Source organism: Carassius carassius, chromosome 20, assembly GCF_963082965.1.
Source record: "Carassius carassius chromosome 20, fCarCar2.1, whole genome shotgun sequence".
Taxonomy (NCBI): Eukaryota; Metazoa; Chordata; class Actinopteri; order Cypriniformes; family Cyprinidae; genus Carassius; species Carassius carassius.
In genome coordinates, this window is record NC_081774.1 from 26,563,459 (window position 1) to 26,584,882 (window position 21,424).

Genomic DNA, 21,424 nt, shown 5'->3' on the forward strand with positions numbered 1-21,424 from the left:
TTTGAAAAAACTATTTTATTTGATGGAACATAAAACTTGAAGAATAATTATTATTTATATTTATTGTAAAAAATATTTTATGTTTTGTTATGTAACTGTTAATAAAAGTTTGATTATTATATTGTGATTTTTCAATTCAGATCCATTAAATCCAAGCAATATATATATACGTTTTTAAAAGAAGCCATTTTCGGCTTCAGTTTCGGTTTTCGGCCTAGTGCATCCTAAATTTTCGGTTTCGGCGCAGAATTTTCATTTCGGTGCATCACTAATATATTTCCTAACTAAATCCCACAGTTTCACTACTGGTAGAGAGATGCTGTCAAGTAGAATTAATTCAAACATGCTATTGCTCACACCAATGCATTCATATGAATGTAATCTTTACTGTGCTACATCTGTATCTGATTTACTTAATGTGCATTCCTCCTACCTAGTGAAAGTCTCTGCTTTCATTTTTCCATATTTGTAACTTAGTGATTTTAACTTTTAATTTTCAATTTTAAGTTTTCCCTTTGCACATAATGTTAGCAAACAGCCTACATTCATAATGCCTTTAAATTCCATATCATTTTGATAACATTGGACAGAATGTGGAATTTTGAAAGAAACAGATTTAAATGTTTTAGTAAAAATGACTGTATTTGGCTTTTTTCCCCCATCCAAATAATCGAATAAACAATGGGCACAGTATAATCGACACAATTTTTTTTCTAAACAAGAACAGACACTACTACTTCAGCCGCTGGCAGCTGCTAACAAAAGCTCATCCCTGAATGGCGAGATAACCACGAACTGCCGTCAAACTCACTCGGACGGTTTTAATGGACTTGAAATATGACGTTGTCATTCTGCAGCTTGCCCCTTACGCGCGTTAAGAATTTAAAACTTCCTGAATAATCGTACAGCTTGCGCGCGTGGCGAAGAACTTTAAATTGACACGTGCTCGCCGTGAACTATCATCACCAAACACTCCAGTCCAGTCCAAATGACAACGCGGAGAGAAGCACTCGCCCTCTGTGCAGTTCAGCACGTTTTCTAAATTGCTCGTCGCTGTGGTTTCAGAGAACCCAGTTTGGCTCCGTGATTGAAAAATGATAAACCCCTATTTAAAGCCTGTTCTCGGAATGTGATGTTTTCTTCAGAAACGGGTTTGCACTAATAAACCTGACACACTAACAGGGTGTTTTGAGCACTGATGCAGATTATTAACTCACCGTCATTTATATAGAACAGACGTGAGAAGAAACATTTTCTCCTTCAACTGCATTTAACGGGCCTCTCCGGCAACACTGCGTCCGCGGCTCGGCATGATGTGCAGCCCAGCTGCCTCCCAGACACCCCGGTGCAAGTTTCTCCAGCTCCGGTGACTTCCGAGTGGAGCTCAACTTCTGAATTAGTCTCTAATGCAACACGTTTAATAACGCACCTCATAAAATATCCTAGTAAAAAATATGCTTTTAAGATACAACTAACCGTTTAACTGAACAAAACAAATGTGTCCGCAGGGTTTTATTAGCTCACCTGCTAACTACTGCATTGACAGGATGCGCAATTTCACTAATTTTGCGCTACAAATAACACAGCATATTCATTGTGTACACAGCCACGCAACAACGGAAAACAAAGTATTCGGTTTATTTTTTCCACAACTTAGCCACTAATTAGCATTTAGGCTAAGAGCGCTAATAAAAGATGATAGACTCACTTTAGCATGCTAATGCTAACGAATTTGGCGCACCCCATTTAACGCTCATTCAAAACACTTGTTAACGAACGCGGGGGAAATGCTGTTTCCCGGTGACAAATAAACGCAAACAGCGAGTTTGTTGAGTAAATGGCTTTCGAAGATAAAAAAAATGCCTAAATGTGGAAGCTAACAGGCTAGCGTGGAACAGTGCAGAGGAGCGGGGGCAGCGTGAACATTCACAATTGATCAGCCGCAACAACTTGCCCATCAAATCCACTCGAACCGCTACAAACGGAGCGGTTCCTAAAGCAGAGCCTGCTTTAACTTCGAGATGAAGTCGGGGAATTGGACTTGAGTGACGGATAATTCAGTGTAAAAGGGTTTATGAAGCTACAGAATTACACTTACCTCACTTCCGCAAATCGTTTGCTGCACATTCGGCAGCAGCCATGTTTTTTTTCTCTCTCGGTGCCGCTGTGAATGTGAATCCCACAATCCCGCTCACTGCGATACTGTACAGGACAGCAGCCGCGGCCCACACGCTCGCTGCTTTCATAATGACCGGCTCTCAAGATCTCTGCTGTCAGCACTGATCTGACCGAGCATTTCAGCCTGATGATGAGCAGCATATTGTACTGAAGAATGCACTATTATGTGCTATTGATCTGTCTATGAGTGGAAATAATGGCTAGACTGCACCAGTGCTATTTAGGGCCCAGTAAACTACTTTAATTGTATGTCAGGCTGAGGTCAATGAAATTAATTTTAAGATCAAAAGAATGGCTCGACTTCTAAGACAGTGTCATCACTGTTACTGTATTTATAAGCATTTTCTACAAAGGGTTTTCAAATCGGGGTCCCCCAGGGAGTGCTATGGGGTCCATGGATATGTTAGAGAAAAACAGTGTAAAACGAATTAAATAATAAGATTAAAGTAATAATAATAAACAGCTTTATAGAAATACATTATTTTTAATAAATATAAGTATATAAATATCATTTCTAACAGTACAGTATCATAATGAAGATAATAAATGTAACTATTGAAACTAATATTTTCAGAACAATATTTTGAGATGTTTTACAGTATATATTTTTTTTATACAAAATAATATAAATTGCTTTTAAAATGGATGGGAGTCCCTTGCACAATGATTTTTACTGTTTTTGCAGTAAAGAAAATCATAAGGTTAACTGAAATACAGAGAACCACCAAAAAAAAAAAAGTCTGGACGCTTTACGTTAATAAGAAACAGGGTGGAAATGTGCTTATTTTTCCTCTCAAAATGTCTTAAACAAGCTTCCTCTTCTATTTTCAAATTGATAATGTATTATTTTTCATTGATTTTCAGGTGATATACTACCTGTACATGTTTTTGTGAAATGTATCCATTCACAAAGCAATTTAACAAATATTAATTTCTTACATTTCAGAACATAGGAATTATGACACATATTGAGTTTCTGATTTAATAGTAGCCACTCAGATACATTTTTCATCTCTGCGGACAATTAATATTGAAAAAAGACATCACATCCTTTTATACATTAAATAATGCCTTGAATTTACACATGTGAGGCAGCAGGATTTAATTGATCTGATTTTTTTCTATTACATAGCATTTTTAAACAAGACAGCCTTCGATGTGTTCAAATGTGTGCCTTATTGTTTGCATCTCCAATTCTCCATGCAACCCTATGCAACACAAATGAAAATGAGGATTGATTTTCTTGCCAGCATAATGTGCCACATCATTCCTATTAGCGTGCATTCTGCTTAGATTTAGCTCGTTGATTCATTTCCGAACAAAGAAAACATCCATGAATACCAGAATAATCATACCCCTCTGGAATAAATAACATTTAGTGCAGGAACGTGTGTTCTTGAAGTACTAGTACATTCAAATACATATCGAACATCAGAGCTGAAGCATGCTTTTGAATCTACAGTACAGTGCAAAACAAAAATGTTCTTTCCTGAGACTACGTAGCATTTAGTATCCCTTCATACCCAAAACACAGAAGTTCTCATCCACTAAGACAACATATTCTTTCACTTTCTTAATTGAGGCAGTGCCTCAAAAATGTCCACAGATGCAGTGGAATTAATTTTCAGAGTACACAAATCATGGGCCATTTGGTTTGGGCGAAGCAAAATCATGAACACAGTTGCACATAGAAATCAAATGCATTAATGGACGGGGAAACTGCATCTTAAGTCTAATTGGCTTCTAGTGTCAAGAGGAAATGAATATGCACGATATATACAAATATAAAGCACACTGGAGGACATTTAATCCATCCATCTGCTATAAAGAACAGTCATAAAGGGTACAGAGAGTGTGGGAGAAGTGTGTATGCTGAGTTGAAGCTGTAAGGTCCTTTGCTCGAATGCTTGAAAGCAAGAGTGAAGTGCAAAATAATAAGTGTTTCTCAGCCCCCTTGCGGTCCAGCAGCATCGCAGCACAACTACACGGAGCGTGTCTCCACTTCGATCTTCTCCTCTGCCTGGGAAGTCTCGGCCTCCTGATGGCTGACACTGGGCCGCACGGTCACCACTGGCCCTCCTCCGTGAATGGAATGGAGGAAGTTCCAGGTCTCTTCAGATATCTGACCTGAATCGGCACCTGTTAAAATAGGAAAGAAGCAAAACCCATGTTTTTTGAGCAAGTGTGTTAATGATAGGTACTTTGAAACAAGCAGGTACACTGCTGAATTTGAATTCAGAGAGCCCTCTGACCCTACCATAGACAGCAAGGGTTTTACCACGATCAAGGTCCTGAAACATAGTAAAAAATAATCCAAGTAACATCAGGTGTTCAACCTTAATTTTACGAAGATACGAGAATACTTTTTGTGTGCAAAGAAAACAAAAATAATGACTTTATTCAAAAATTCATTTCCTCCCTAGCACCATTTTGGAAAGTATCATGACGTATGCGCGTTTTGATCTGAACGTAAACAACGTATGCTGTTCAGTGTCGGCATCACTATGCGGATACGTTGTTTACATTCAGATCAAAGTGTTGACAATGTAAATAATTGTATCCACGTAGTGATGCTGACACTGAACAGCATATGTTGTTTATGTTCGGTGGATACTCTCCAAAATGGTGCAATGGTAATTCGGAGGAGACAAATTGTTGAATAAAGTCGTTATTTTTGTTTGCAAAAAATTACAGTTGAACTGCTGATGTCACATGGATTATTTTAACAATGTCCTTGCTATGTTTCTGGACCTTGACCATGGTTTGGAACAACTTGCCCATGAGTAAATTATGGCTACGTTCACACTGCAGGCTGAAATGACCCAATTCCGATTTTTTTGCCCCTATGCGACCTGTATCTGATCTTTTCATGACAGTGTGAACGACACAGATCTGATATTTTCAAATGTGACCTAGGCCACTTGGGTATGTGGTCCTGAATCCGATACGTATCCGATCTTTTGAAATGCGACCTCCGTCTGAATGGCCAGGCCACATGTATCCGACCCGTACGTCATTGATACGCTACAAACGTCTTACGTCTGCGTTGAAGTAGGCGGGAACGAGAAGATAAACTGATGAATTCTGTATTAGTGAAGCCTCTCACATCAGTATCCCACCACTCCCGGCTGCGACTCCGCACCCACGCGGTTCTCTGTACCGACGTTGCTAACACTGCTCCACAAAACGCCATGGCCAAAAACCTTGCTCTCCTCCTCCTTTTTAATTTTCTTCTTAAAACGAGAAGATTGTAATTGTGCTGGCTCCGATGGGAAAATAACTTTAATATTGCAAAAAGAGCTCAGCTGTTGACATCCATGTTTAACGTTAGCTACTTCCGCAAACAATGAGTGACGTCGTTGAGCGTTGAGTACTCTTCTGTGCATGCGGGTCACTTCTGGGTCATTTCACGTTCACACAGGAGATCACAAAAGGTCTCATTTAATTGAAAATGTGAACGTCCTTGCAAAAAAATCAATTTTTTTCAAAAAATCGGAATTGAGCATTAAGCCCTGCAGTGTGAACGTAGCCTATGACAACTTTCATTTTTAGGTGAAAAATACTTTTAATACGTTTTTGAATTATTTTAAACAATAATAGGAATTTTATGGTTTTAGTTTTTGCGAGAGCTTTTCAAGGTTCTATTACGGAGTATGTTAAAGCAACTGTTTTTACCTTGAAATATCAGCTTATAGAACACTGACATCTAATAAGATGAATGGCTTTTGGTTCTTTCACACAATATACAAAACTTCATACAGTTGCTTTAACATTCATGATGTATATAATAAATCGATAAACTAGATGAAGTAAAATAAACACTGCGTAAGTGCGTATGAGCTAATGCCCTTGATTTGTGCTTATGTGAAAGTGCATTGAATCAATTAAATCATTAAATGTTAAAAAAGACATTTCTCATATATAACAACTGTGATTAATAAATCACAATTAATAATTTTAACCATTACTGTGCAGCTATATTTGAAACGTAAAGCTAATATTGGCCTGATTTACTTTACTAAAAGGACAGTTTACTCAAAAATGACTAATGTTATTCAACTTTCAAAATATTTCGAGGAACTTTCAGGTTCAAACAACATTAAACACTATTGTACGTTTCATAGAAGAAAGAAAATCATAGAGGTTTAGAATGACATGATGACAGAACTTTGGTTTTTCAGTTAAGCAAAAAGGGTTATGAATTTTACGGTGACTTAAAATAAAAGTCAAATGTAAAAAAATAAAATAAAAACCCTGATGGTAAACATTACCTGGTTTTAATGTGATGTGTCCATTTTTATTTACAGCAATCTTAGAGTTATCAATTGGTCCTGGTGGGTCTGAAAGATACAAGATCATCATCAGAAACACATCAAATACCCCAAACAAAAGAGAAAAGCAAACAAATCTATAATTCAATTCTTCAAGAACTCCTTAGTCATCAATAACTGCAAAACATAATGCTAATATTCAATTTCAAACTTTCAGATACTTTAGAAGTATCAGCAGCAGGGAAGAGAAATGACTTACCAATGTCCTTGCCTTTGACAAAGCCTTCCCATTCCCGGAACCACTGCATGCTGATACAGTATATCACCACAGGAGACTCCTCCTCCTGAAACGCCTTATTGAGCTACATGAAGGACAGAAAAGATGGGGAAAGAGAAAAAAAAACATGGAGAGATACCATTACCTGAGTGTTTCTTAAAAAAAATATCATCCTACTCACTGCAGCCAAACAAAAACACCAAAAACTGAGACAGAAGCTCTGTTCAAAAATCCTAGTGAGCTACATTGCTGTCTATGGCTTACACAAGTTACTGCTTCCTATAAGGCACAGAAAACACAAAATGTTTTCGCATTATACTGCACTACTTTTCTGTAATTTTTTCTACATGAACATGCACTAGTCAGAGACTTTAATAATCATTTTTTATGTACAAACTTAAAACAATCTTAAACTATTGGCTGTATTTCGCATTAAACTCAAGACAACTGTAAGCAAATAGTGTATAATTAATATCTAAATGAATTCTTATTCTATTTTATTTTTATTATCTGACCAATCAGAGCAGAGCAGGCTCACGGAAAGGTGGGGTTTAGAGAGACTGAATCTTTGAACTGCTTCGAATGAATCGTTTGAGAATTGCTGGAAAATTAGGTGATATTAAATGCATATTTTGAGAAAAACAAAAGCGTTTTTGGTACTGTAGATAAAGCAATTAATTTGAGCTTTTAGATGTAATTTATTTGAACAAAAAAGTATAGAATTTTAATATTAGCCACTTTGACATTTTTAACAATAACGAGAAAATAATTATCAGCTTCAGAGCTATAATAACAAATCGATAATAATCTATAACGCAAACAGTAGACAACAAATTTCGTTACTGACTAATCGAATCTGTGCACTGTGAAGTAAAAACATTCGCCAGTCATGGCTCTTTAAAGTAGGGAATAATGCATTTCTATGAAGTAAACGAATATGAAAAATAACAGAGGTTACATTATAAGCTGCTATGGGAAAGGTGTAAGACCCAAGCTGCCTAAAACATCAGAATAATGTTTAATTAATAATCACAAATTAATCAATGGTGACATTATTCATTACTTGCAGCCCTAAATGTCTGGTTATCAGCTGGTATCCCAATTTTAATAAGCACATAACTATATGAAAGTCAATATTATCAGACATTTGGCTTTAACTTAAACTGGCTGAAATCAAGCACTTTTAATGCATTAATAAAGAGCACAATTTTGGGGGGAGGGGCAGGGGTCACTTTTGTTCTCAGTCTGAGAGGGTGTTGGTGATGGGTGTGAGGTCTGTGTACACATTAACAGGCCAGATAACAGTGCAGGCATTAGTGTAGTATATTAAGAGGCCAGATAACAGTGCAGGTGTCTGTTCCAAAAACAGACATTTTACACTGCTCTAGTTCCAGAACTAAATGTACAGTACTAAAGTACTGGTATGATTTTGCGAGAACTATTTCCCAGTACCATTTAAAGGGTTGCATTCGCACCGACCGTGTGAACTAGGACATGATGTAAGCCGGTTGACAGCAATGTCATTTGTGGGCGGTGTTCAACAACATTAACAAAGAAGAATAACGTTAACAACAGGAAGATGGAGGACGCTGTGATCGGGGCGGTGTTTTTTTTTTGTGTCTTGCGGGATTCACAATAATGAAATTGACATTCTGCCAAGTATGGTGACCCATACTCAGAATTTGTGCTCTGCATTTAACCCATCCGAAGTGCACACACACAGAGCAGTGAACACACACACACACACACACACACTGTGAATACACACCCGGAGCAGTGGGCAGCCATTTATGCTGCAGCGCCCGGGGAGCAGTTGGGGGTTCGATGCCTTGCTCAAGGGCACCTAAGTCGTGGTATTGAAGGTGGAGAGAGAACTGTACATGCACTCCCCCCACCTACAATTCCTGCCGGCCCGAGACTCGAACTCACAACCTTTCGATTGGGAGTCCGACTCTCTAACCATTAGGCCACGATTTCCATTCCATAATGGACATGGAATGTCGATGTATTCGTAAAATGATTGAAAGAACGGAAAGGAAGATTAAGAATCTCCAACGACAACCGGCAGTGCTACATTTGCTACAAGTGCCTGCACTTCAGAGTCTGTATATTTATCAATGTTCATCATACTTGCCAAACAAGTTTACACAATGTTTACAGTATGTTACACTGCATTTTCGATTGCGTCTGGCCAATCAATGTCTACTTACGTCACGGTTAGTACCAGTTGTGCTGGTTAGACCCTGCTCTGGAGTAGGAGCTAATTTGGTTCTCGAAAAAGGCAGTCTGGTACTAAAATCGCACCTAGTTCCTCCGGTGTGAAAATGCCCAAACGTGGGTAACTCCACAATTAGTTCTGGTAATATGAAAAGGTTCCTGCGATGTGAAACGCCCTTATATGATCTCTTAATCTAGAATGTGATTGCGGCTCCTACCCGAACAAACATGTCCAGCTCATTCTTGCGGCGTTTTTCCAGCTTCTCGATCTCATTCTGGCAGGCGTGGCAGACATACAAGTGATTGACAGCTGGGCCGCCTCCATACCTATTAGACAACGAGCCACCAATCAGCATTTAATAAGAAACTGAACTTCCACTGGAAGTTATGAAAAGAGCAGTAAACAATTTTTACCTGCTATACAGATGGTCCCATACATTTTGGGGAAGCATCATAACAAGATCATCAACATACGAGGCTTTATTTGGTGGAATTCCTGTTGAAGAAGAAAAACAAGAGGTTTCAACCAAGAGATAATTAGTTTTCCTACTCGTATGACAAAAAAATGGGCATCTGTCCCCTAAAAGTCAACATGAAACAGCATGCAAGAAGATTAACAAATAATTTATAGGGAACTTCTTATATCTTTGTTCCTCTGTAAGATCTTTTCCTTCAAATTCATTTGACTCAGTTCAAACAAATCAGATCAAGGGGATGAAAATGCTTTCTGAAGAAATTTGCATTTATTCGCTGACCTCGTACTGCACTTTTTAAGTGAAAAAAGGAGAGGAGGCGAGTAAAAACAAACATAATCAGTGGAAAGGATGTGGAAGCACTTGACTTTTGTAATGCTGGTGGAATCTGTAATTATATCTGGTGTGGTCAGGTGGGAAATGCCTAGATCTTTATAAGAGTGGACCTCACCTCCGTGGGGACACAGGAAGTCATGGTTGGAGATGGGTCCTGGCTCAGCGAAGGTTTTGAACTTGTTCAGCCACTGGCGGGAAACGTAGAACTGCAGGAGGCTTGGCTCCATCATGTTGAGCAGACTGGCCACCTTCCGCCTCTCCTTCTGAGTCTCATCGTTACTCTTCCTGTTACACACACACATATATGCAAGTAACATCAGCACCATTTAACCAACTGTCAAAACGTTTCACCACAGCACTGAGATTTACAGTCAGACTCAAGGCCGTTTGTCCTTCTCAACATAACCTTGAGCTTTTCTATCTACAAAACAGCTGCATCGTAAATCATTGTTTGTTCATGACTATACCAGGAAATACTGGAAAAAAGAATCATTAGGCAAACAATTATGAGAAATTCCGCAAAAAAAAAAAAAAGTATATATATATATATATATATATATATATATATATATATATATATATATATATATATATATATATATATATATACACACACACACACACACACACACGCACGCTATTATTTTAATTAGGATTATTTAGCCACTTTGCAAGACTTTTAGCACACTAAACTTTAATGGGTTGCATGGGCCAGGGATTTTTTTTTTTTTTTTTTTTATCTTTTAGATGCCACGCTTTCCAAAATTTGAAGATCATCATATGAGGGAGCCCATACTAAAATTCAGAAGCCATCTGTGTAGTTTCTGCCATAAAGACCCAGTTATACTATAAAATTATAAATACAACTAAATACTTAGTTTGTATCTATTGATTTAAATCAATCAATTTATTTCTAATTTTTATCTGTTTGTTTATTTTAATTTATTTTAATAAGAAAAGAAAATCATGAATATAAGAGGTTTAGGACAACATCTTTTTTAAAGGAGTCATACCCTCGTATTACCTTGGATACCTACTGCTGTATTATAGTCTTTCAGGCCCTTCTAAAAAAGAAAAGTGGAAAAAAAATAAACACAGAGTTCCTCAGACCCTTATCTCTGTAGGCATTATTGTCTCGCGAGATCTGATGCGATATTTTGGCTGTCGTGGACGGTCATTATAATAATGCAAATGAGGGGCACGTTGATTGGTTGCAGGAAGGAGGGGGGTTGACACCTCAGGTAACGCTTTAGCATATCATTACAAACTGACATCATGGCGCAAGTTGTGAATGAACGCGACCGGCTTCCCGGCCAGTGTATAAGTATGAGGCGCCGTTTAGGGCTTAAATCAAACTTCATTCACGCACACATATGAAACACGCTTGCATATATACTAAGTACTAGTCACACATACATGTATATGAACTATCTACACACATAAAGTTACTCATATGAGACGTGAGCACAGCACACACACACAAATATAAGACGTGAGCACACACACAAACACACAAACTAGACGGGGCCTCATGTAAGCGTTAGGCAATAAACAAACAATAACCGAATTCATGATGATCTCAGTCATTTGTTTTTTGCAAAGTACGTTAGCAGCCATTCCCCATACCTCGATGCTAATACTCCCGCCAGAGTTGTGCCTGGATGCGTTCATTGAACGATAATTCATGAACTCGTTCATGTTTTGGACTGAACTGAACGTACCGCATTACTGCCTGATGAACGTTACTGTTAAGTCGTTCATTCTGGTGTCTGTGAACGCCACGCTCTCTCAGTTTAACTTCGTTCAGTAGGATGCCAGATTTCTATAAAGCCTTCCAGGCGAAAACCCACCTAAAACCCACCGTAAACCGGCCTTAATATGTAGCGGAAAAAACACCCAATCTGGCAACGCCAGACTCTCTTGTTCAAACTCGCTCATCAAAATGAACAAATCTTTTTTCGAGTCATTTTGTTCATTTAAGGGGCTTTAAATGTTACTATTAACTGGCAAATTCCCTGAACACATCAACCTACGCAATCTTGATCATATTCTGAATTAAGAAATCATTTTAATGCAGTCAAAAGTCAGTTTTTGCAGTCCGTTTACAGGGAACATAAATAATTACTTCACCTCCAGTCTTTCGTTTATTTGTCTAGTGACAGACGCAATAGCATACAATAGCCGCATTAGCAGTTATGCTGTTTGTTACACACAGTAGAGCAATAAAAACACAGTCTTACCGTTTCAATTGCAGGCAATTTTGTTGGAATGTCGCTTTTCCCGAGCTTCGATGCCAACTTCGCCTGATATTGCCCCAAATTTGTGAAGGATTTCGGCGTACAATGTTTAGCACAAACACGTAACGATAAACCAGTGGAAGGGTTGAAGGAACGTCAAGACGGGGAAGAAATCAAAATCTCGTATTTGAGTGCGCGTGCACGTGGGCTATTTTACAAACCCTGAGGTAAACAAACGCTTCACTTTTAAATATCGGCTTCCCGGCCAGTGTATAATCGTTAGGCAATCATAACATACATTGATTCTCGTGGAAAAGTGAAAATTGTGGGTCATGACTCCTTTAAAAAGAGGATACACACACACACGCATATATACCGTATTTTCCGGACTAAAAGTCGCACTTTTTTTCATAGTTTGGCTGGTCCTGCGACTTATAGTCAGGTGCGACTTATCAAAATTAATTTGACATGAACAGAGAGAAATGAACCAAGTGAAAACATTACCGTCTACAGCCGCCAGAGGGCGATCTATGCTGCCAGAGATGCTGCTCAGTTCTCCTGTAGTCTACACAGAGCAGCATAGAGCGCCCTCTTCCGGCTGTAGACGGTAATGTTTTCTCTTGGTTCTTGGGTCTAAATAAATGCGACTTATAGTCCGGTGCGACGTATATATGTTTTTTTCTTCGTCATGACATATTTTTGGACTGATGCAACTTATACTCAGGTGCGACTTATAGTCCGAAAAATACAGTACATACAAACGCAACTGAAATATTGCCAAAATTGACAGTTACCGTATTTTCCAGACTATAAGTCGCACTTCTTTTCATAGTTTGTCTGGTCCTGCGACTTATAGTTAGGTGCGACTTATCAAAATTAATTTGACATGAACCGAGAGAAATGAACCAAGAGAAAACATTACCGTCTACAGCCGCGAGAGGGCGCTCTATGCAGCTCAGTGCTCCTGTAGTCTACACTGAGCAGCATAGAGCGCCCTCTCGCGGCTGTAGACGGTAATGTTTTCTCTTGGTTCTTGGTTCTAAATAAATGCGACTTATAGTCCAGTGCGAATTATATGTTTTTTTTCCTCATCATGTCGTATTTTTGGACTGATGCGACTTATACTCAGGTGCGACTTATAGTACGAAAAATGCGGTATTTATTATATCATATATATTCATGTTATAATAGAATTTTAAAGATTATGCTTGAAAGGTTATATGAGGGACGTTAATAGAATAAATGTTAGGAGCTATAATTACATCTTGGTTTGTAAATGGGCTTACTTGTAAAAGAGTACATATGCCTCAGCGTTTTGAACACAGGACTCAGGCACCTCAGTAACGCTCTGGTCATCAAACTCGTACCACAGCTGGTTCAGCTCGTTCCGACAATAGGCGATATAGTGGCCACCTTAAAGCAAAAATCACATTAAAAATAACACACACACTGTGCTGTGGTGCTTGTGTATGCAATGTGTGTCCCAATCAGAATCGATCATTTCCTGTTCCCACTTGCCTATTATGGAATTAATATAAAACAACTTTCACTACCTGAAACCACTTACAGTAATGTAAAATAAATCACAATAATTTATTACATTTATTTCTAAAATGTTCTTTTTTTTCTCAAAAAATATATAAACAATAATAATTTATATTACTTTGTGTAACTGATGCAAATAATACATGAATTTATAGTAAGAAAACAAGATTTATGACCATCTCCCTGGTCTATAAGACTTACTGCTGGCAGTGCCGTGGTGACAGATGACTGACAGCAGGTCATAGGTGGTGGTCTGGGCGGAGCCGTCCTTGGCCAGGAAGGGCTGCATTTCGAGGCCTTCCAAAGGGAAGGACACATGAGTGCTGATTTTGGTGGAGAACATAAGTTCATGTCTGAAGCGCTTGAGATGAATGCACAGAATCTGTTGGGGAGACAGAATTTCAACAGACGGTTTCCAAAAATAAAAACCTGCCATGCCTGTTCATATGAAAATATAACTACTTGGGCAATTTGTACCGCATGACTGTGGTACTACCAGTTGAGGTTTTTGATCATGGTGGCCCAGTAAAAAGATGTACTGAAGAATCAGCAGATCTAACGACTCCCATAAGATGGCTGCTCTTGCCATTTCAGGTCCCCGAGCATATTTACCAGACAGACGGCAGCAGATATTATTTTGAAGGCATTCTTAGTCTCACTCCAAACGTAAATCCACTGGATGTAGGAAACAGATGACTCACCAGACCTTATTACCCATTATATTACTATTATTGCTCAAAGGCCCAGGTTTTGTGTTCCTTTCAGACAGACTTGGTACAAGGCCAATACATTGTAGACTTCCTTTGTAAATCTGATGTCTTTTCAAACTCTGAAAAAGAATAATGTGGTCCCTAACCCTGTGTAAAAACCTCAATAGCTCATCTGTGTACCTACCTCTGGCAAACTCTGAACTTTGCAGAATTTGACTCCATTGCGTAACCTGAAACAACCGAAGAGTCAACATTAACACTTAAATTTCTGCAACCATCATCTTCAATAAGCTCTCCAAGTTCATACTCACTTCTTGCATTTCTCACAGCTGTACATGTTGTCTCCTGAAAAAAAAACAACAACAACCAGTAAGAATTACACTACTGATATGTTAAATATTAACACCAAATGCCATGAAGATATCCATATTCATCTTCTTTTTCTAGATCTGAGACTCAGAACAGCACAATCATTTATCCAAAAGGTCCTACTGATTGAAACTTCGCTTTGAGAGAGAAAGGAAGGGAAAAAAAGTCAAACCTTTTAGTTCATCCCTTGCAAAAAAAGCAGCCAGACAGTCCTGCAGCGTGACCACAGGCCCCCAGAACCAACTAAAAATCAATGAGCAGAAATAAACAGTGAGAGTCAATCATTCAAAACAAACATGGTAAGTCTCTTTACAATGATACAATGTTATGTACATGCCTAAATACTTATTATATTATATTTTCTGGACATAATGACTCAGGGCGCCACTTAATATACCCTTATGTACCTAATTGTATTGAATGTGCATTTGTAGTGTACTTGAAATCCGAAAAGTATACATAAAAAAAAAAAAACTGTAACTGCAGTAATATAATATGAATTAATTAATAATAAAATAAATACCCTATTAAGAGTACAATTTTTATGACTGGTTCTTAACAGACTTAAGTACAGTTTGTCAAGCTTAAAAGCAATACATAAAGCACATGTAAAGTAATTGCTTATAATTTTAATTGTAGTGTGTTGTTTAACATTACAATAAAAGTTCATATATTATATCTAATATTTTAAATATAAAACGTGTAATTGCAAATTAATAAAATTAATAAATTAATATACAAGTTCAAATATAATTGATTTAAATATAGTTTAGGGCACCATAGATGCTTATCAATACATTCATATTTCAAGTGTAATAGAATAATACATGATGAAATTACATCGAAAGAAGTACTTCAATCCTACTGAATGGGTCAAAAACACATTCTTAAATTCAACTAACTGCATTTTATCTTAATGTAAAATATAATATATTTTAATTTACCGCAGCTATTTTTTAAAAGTATGCTTCAGTGGATTTTTTCACAAGGGAACAGTCTCACACAAGAAAAAAAGTCAGCAAAACACCTCTTGATATACTCCATGACAAATGCAATCCAGCCTTGAGGGGCGTAGGCTTCTCCACACGAACCAGCCTTGACTAGAGCGGTCTGGTGGGAGGAAGAATGCAGCTTAGCAAGGTCCTCTTTCCCTGGGATAGGCAGAGAGATGTCCTGGAAGTTCTCCAAAGTCACCGAAACCTGAGAAAGGAAGGAAAAATAACAGAGCAGCATAATTTAAAATGCTATTCTGTAACTGCAACTACTGTCATAAACAATAAAGCCATTAAAGAACTGCAAAATAGCTCAAATGTCCATTTTCTTCTATTATAGCTGAGCATTTTTCGGTAACACTTTATTTTAAGGTGTCCTTGTTACACGTTACATATACTTACTATTATAATATCAAAACATATGCATAATTACATGCAAGGAACCTGAAGTCAAACCCTAATCATATAGTGAGTAGGGTTGGGTATCGAAAGATGGTTCCAAATTTCCAAGAACCGGTTATTCGACAAGATGTGTTCATTTTGATTCTGCTTAACGATTTCTGCATTCACACTTTAATGTGTTTTAAAACTATTTAATTACAGGAATGAAAAGAACTTGTGCCCTGTTTGCATGTTTGCGTACACCGAGATCAGCGGCCGTTCTCCGACCATTCTTCGTATTTCCACTGTAGAAAAGGTTGTCCTGGGCCAAAACTTACTTCTTTCATATTTATCTACCAGTATGCAGAAAACATTACTAAAAATTACAGTATTTTAAGCGCTGCGTCCTTTTGGTGGAAAAAGACGCGCTGTCTGTCATAAATGTTAATCAAAGAACAAAAAAAATCATTCAGTGATCTTGACTAGATATATTTAATAACTTTAATTAATCTTATTTATTGATTTGTTTGTTCCTAATTATTACTGACTGTTTACTTGTATAACGCTTTAATATTTTCAATTTATATTAATCTAGTTGTTTTTGCTGTGGTATTTTTTTTTTTTTTAAAGCAGGCAAAATTCCTCTTGCAGTGTTCTGTAGGCTGCTGATTTTTGCTCATGTTATTCAGCTGCAACAGAATGCTTTGTAAAAAGAAACAAAAATAAATGTTTGACATCTAAATGTTTGACTTAGTTTTTTTGTATTGAATTTTTTATCTTATTAGAATTGAAACTAGGAATCGATGAGCAGAATTGGAATCGATAATCAAACGATATTCAAACGATACCCAACCCTGATACTATAGAGTATATGTAGTTAAGTAATAATACTCAGTATTTAAATGTATAATTACACTAAGACACCTGAAAATAAAGTGTTATCAATTTTTTATAATGCAAATAATGCTGATATTAATATCAAAATTACTTATGTTCGTGAACGAACTACATAAGTAGAAAATGACAATGAAGTGAATACTAAAAGTATGATTATTTTTTCACACGATTAACAAATAATTTTGCACATGACAATCAAAAATAATATAAAATATATAAGAAACACTTGTGTTCAACTCTATTATTGTTTTAAAGGTTTTTAAAAGGTCTCTTATGCTCACCAAGGCTGCTTTTACCTCTTTGATCTAAAACACAGTAAAAACAGTAATATTATGAAATATTTTTACAATTTAAAAACTGCTTTCTATTTTTATACATTTTAAATCATAATTTATTCCTGTAATGAATCTTCCGCATTCAGTGTCACACGATCCTTCAGAAATCCTTTTAATATGCATGAAAAAACAGGTGTACTTCTTAAGAGTTTAGTGGAAACCATGAAAATTGTATTTCTGTGTTCTTTAATGAACAAGTTCAAAAGAACTGCATTTATTTGAAATGCAAGTCTTTTGTAACATGATACATTTCTTTACTGTCACTTATGAACAATTTCTTTACCTCTTGCTGAATAAAAGTATTAATAAAAAATAAGAAAAAATACCATTTATACGCTAATTTAGTCAAGAGAAACATTATGACAACTATTAATTTGATCTCAATGCTCACAGAAGCTCTCACTCCAAGAATAAAGTGCTTTAATAACAGCATATCCACACTCAGACCTCTGTGGGTTTTAAAATTAGGTACCTTTCTCTCCCAACTGAAGAATCAAAGCTTGACTTCAGTTTGTTTATTGAAGTGAGGTTATTTGGGGGCATTTTAGGTTGAAAAACACACCGATCACTCACCCTGTCACAGGTCAGGCACTGAACTGAGCTGACAATGGTGCCGTCGAACACTTCAGAGATGATGCTGCGATATTTCCTCTGGCGCTTGCTCTTTGGTGGAGTGAACGAGGGTACTGTCAACATTACATATCACAACCATTTTAGAATCAATTCAACCCTCTACATTGTGAGTAAATCACTCGCATATGTGACTAAATGTTCACCCTGGGCGACTAAATGATGTCTAATATTAGCCACTGGCTAATAAATTCTTTGATTTTACTTGCCAGTGTGTGAAATAAAAGTTTAGCACAGTTATATTTTCACTCGTCGAACAAGTGACTGAGAGCTTTATAGTTCCTCTCTCCATCAGGTGATATTTTTCAGTTCATCTTAATGGATGCGCAGCGCACCTGTGTTTGACATACCCTAAACTCTAGTGTGAAGGCGCACAACTCGTCGTCGCTTTACGAAAATCTTACAAGTAAACAATATTCTATGTTGTGTTTTCCGATAAAAATAACAGAATACCCTTGGAACTCTTCAGCTTTTAAGAACTTTGGTAGTTCTCCGGTAGTAGGCGGAGCTAATGCACAAACATCAATCGCATTGGCTGGTGCTCACCTATTATTGTCCCTGTTTTGATTTCAGCAAATCAGCTCGAGCGAATGCAGACTGACAATATGATTAAAGACGTCATATGATGCTGCTAAAAAGTACATTATTTTGTGTATTTGGTGTAATGAAATGTGTTTATGCAATTTAAGGTAAAAAAAAAAAAACACATTATTTCCCATATACTGTACATTAATGTTTCTCCTCTATGCCCCGCCTTCTGAAATGTGTCGATTTTCACAAGGCTCATCTATCTGAAAATTGAAGTGTGCTGTGATTGGCCAGCTATCCAGCGCATTGTGATTGGCCGAATGCCTCAAGCGCGAGACTGAAATGTTACACCTCTTAACATATTATGAAGCCTTGTCCGGCCAGAGCGACGAGACAAAAACATAAAACCCATTATAAACGTGATATAAACATGATTTCTAGTCATGTTTTCTTTTTTTGAAGGCAAAAAACAAAGTTTTGCTTTCTCAACGAAACAGCGTCACACACCATGGCCTTGAGTGAGCAGAGGCCAGAGGCCAAGAGTGAGCCACGGCCGGCTTAAGTGAGTAGAGGCAGGCGGCTTGAGAATGGTGCGGCAGGCAGATTCTACGAAGGAGCGTAACTTGGTCTTGAAGCAACTACATGTGACGACCCCAGGCTGGGCGCCGCTTCATCCACAGTGAAAGCCAATTCATGAACATCTGGGCGTTATGTAAAGTACACATACTGATGTAGATATGTGGGGGAGTGTTCGAACGAGCCGTTTCAGGGGGGCGTGGACGAGTCTCAACTTTTATAAAGAATATCTCTTTGGATTTGAGACCTAAGTCTTTGCAACTTCACAGAAATTCTTTATTCACCAAGAGCTTGAAACACTCCAAAGAGAAAAGAAAATTTAAATCGCATCATGAATTCAGCAGCTTGTTAATCCTTTGTGCGGTTTATATTGTTCTTAATATAATTCATAGTATAATTGATAGTGTTTTCCCATTTTTCACAGAAACACTAAATGACCAAAAAAAAAAGCACCACCACAATAAACACATTAGCGGACATTCTAGCTTTAATAGTGATTAAACTTAAAGGTTTTTTCCCCTTTTGGCTTTCCATAGACGACAAGCCAAGTGAACGTGCAAATTCACTCCCTGACATTAGATGGCGCTTAATGAAAAACAGAAATACCCCGGTACACATCAAATCCTATTTGATCTGCAATTCCTCTCCATAAGATTTTTGTAGTTGCTGTCGTGTTTGTCATAAAGCTCTTTGTGTTCAGCAGGTCTACATTCATCATGCCTTGATGCATCTTCTAGGTCTACTTACTTTCTCTTCGTCTTCAAATGTGTTTAGTAAGACTTTTTTGTGCTTGAGTGCCACCAAGTTATGTTTTACTGTAACTTTAGCAGCTCCAGGAATGTGTACAAAAGTGCCAGTCTCATTGGTCAGCCAGTTTTCAACGCAGTGTCAAACCAAAAAAATTAGCCAGAGGAATTAAAAAAAAAAAAAGTACGCTTTAACACCTTGCGTTTTCTGCGTTGGCAACCTTTGTTTAGTCACAAGGCATTAAATGTTGGCAATAATCGTGCACGATATTCGTCCCAGTGTGAACAAGCCTTAACATTTAAATAACTTTCTATGATGCCACGTTTTGACTGACAAAATTGGATAACTACAATAGGTAAACATGTCAGCTGTGTGGATGCTAGAGCTGGATTAACACCATATATTTCTCATTTTTAATCAATACTGGTATGGATTCTAAAATCGAAAGATCAATCTTTTAGTCTATGCTGTTTTCCATTGATGCACAAACTTCACTAAACATTATTGGAGGTACAGCTGCCATCCAAGAATCACAATGAGCTTTGTATTTTGTTAACTTTAATATGAAAAAGTCTCAGCTTTCAAATTCTCTAACTTTAATCACAAAATACAAACAATAAATGTGGTTCTGATACCCTTTAACATGGCATGACAGATCACTGTAGCCTCAGTTCAAGCAGCACATGAACCAATTATATTTTTCTCATTAGTAGTTACACCATGAAATAAACCTGTATGAATTTTTTTTTGTTGGTTTTGTTTTATAGCAAAGTGCATCCTTAAATTTTCATTTCAGTGCATCATTAATGAATACATTTAATTAAACTAGTACATAACTCCTAAACTGTCCCGAACTGCTTCCTACTCAAATTCTGGTACCTTTCTTGTGAGTAGAGCTCAGGTTTGGCCACACTGAGGATTTGGGGGGACTGCTGGACAATCTAGATGTGACACCCTCATTTCCATTTGGACTGTGTGGTCTGATGGTACTGCTGAGCTGGATTTCAGGGTTTGAGTCTGAATAAGGTGGAAACAAAGAAGTCTGTCAATAAAAGCAAGCAAAACTACTTCAAAAATCTGGCAATAATGAAGGTATTTTGTAGTCCATTTCAATTGTTCAAAAAAGCTTGCAATTGCAAATTATCCGTCAATGTTTGACATGAGTAAAAAACATGAACATATTGGAATGCAGAATTACAGAGCTGGTGCAAACATAACCATATCCATTAGGGGCGCTTCGATCAGGATTTATTAAGCCAGTATGCCGATACCAATCTTTTTAAGCCTTCTTTTTATCATGTAGAATTATTTATAGTGGTACTCCAATCAGGATTTTTAGATATTTATTCAGGGCCTGAATTTCATTTTTGAAAATGGGAAGAATTGTCCTATTGTGAGGGGAGACTTTTCATTTGATTTTATTTGACCAAAATTTTTGATCATGCAATGAATTTTTCTTTTTATAATCGTGCAGTTGTTGCACAACAGCTTACACACAGCTCAAGCCTGATTTCATGAGCTGTATGTGAGGCAGCCTTGTACGCCAGCTTCACACACACTGTGCTTTCAAACTGAAGTCCACTACTGATCCATGCCTGCTTACTACAAACACAACTTTTATCCATTTTTTTTTGTTTCCAGTTCAGTCAGAGTCTTTTAAAAGATGTGTTTAAACGTAATAAATATAAGCAACATATTCAATACTTTTTACTTTTTTCATTTACT

The 21,424-nt window shown here is 37.3% G+C and overlaps 2 protein-coding genes across 3 annotated transcripts in view; both read right to left on the reverse strand.

Annotated features, from left to right (window-relative positions):
* LOC132096750 (ZZ-type zinc finger-containing protein 3-like) overlaps nt 1-2,255 on the reverse strand; it is a 40,354-nt gene extending 38,099 nt beyond the window's left edge. The window contains exon 1 of one of the 2 annotated variants that reach the window (XM_059502336.1): nt 2,099-2,255. The gene's annotated coding sequence lies outside the window, so the exon portion shown is untranslated. Of the gene's footprint in view, nt 1-1,217; nt 1,819-2,098 lie in introns of those variants that run through there. The other variant, XM_059502337.1, reaches the window with a different exon arrangement.
* Nucleotides 2,256-3,141: 886 nt separating this feature from the next.
* Nucleotides 3,142-21,424, reverse strand: part of LOC132095914 (ubiquitin carboxyl-terminal hydrolase 33-like) — a 30,654-nt gene continuing 12,371 nt past the window's right edge. The window contains exons 10-24 of the mRNA XM_059501007.1: nt 20,579-20,710; nt 17,792-17,904; nt 17,165-17,188; nt 15,641-15,813; nt 14,786-14,856; nt 14,556-14,589; nt 14,429-14,474; nt 13,736-13,916; nt 13,276-13,402; nt 9,868-10,037; nt 9,358-9,439; nt 9,162-9,270; nt 6,709-6,811; nt 6,450-6,518; nt 3,142-4,317 (exon numbers count right to left, since the gene is read on the reverse strand). Coding sequence (XP_059356990.1) covers nt 4,160-4,317; nt 6,450-6,518; nt 6,709-6,811; nt 9,162-9,270; nt 9,358-9,439; nt 9,868-10,037; nt 13,276-13,402; nt 13,736-13,916; nt 14,429-14,474; nt 14,556-14,589; nt 14,786-14,856; nt 15,641-15,813; nt 17,165-17,188; nt 17,792-17,904; nt 20,579-20,710 — 1,592 coding nt within the window. The 3' untranslated portion in view covers nt 3,142-4,159. The remainder of the gene's footprint in view (nt 4,318-6,449; nt 6,519-6,708; nt 6,812-9,161; nt 9,271-9,357; nt 9,440-9,867; nt 10,038-13,275; nt 13,403-13,735; nt 13,917-14,428; nt 14,475-14,555; nt 14,590-14,785; nt 14,857-15,640; nt 15,814-17,164; nt 17,189-17,791; nt 17,905-20,578; nt 20,711-21,424) is intronic.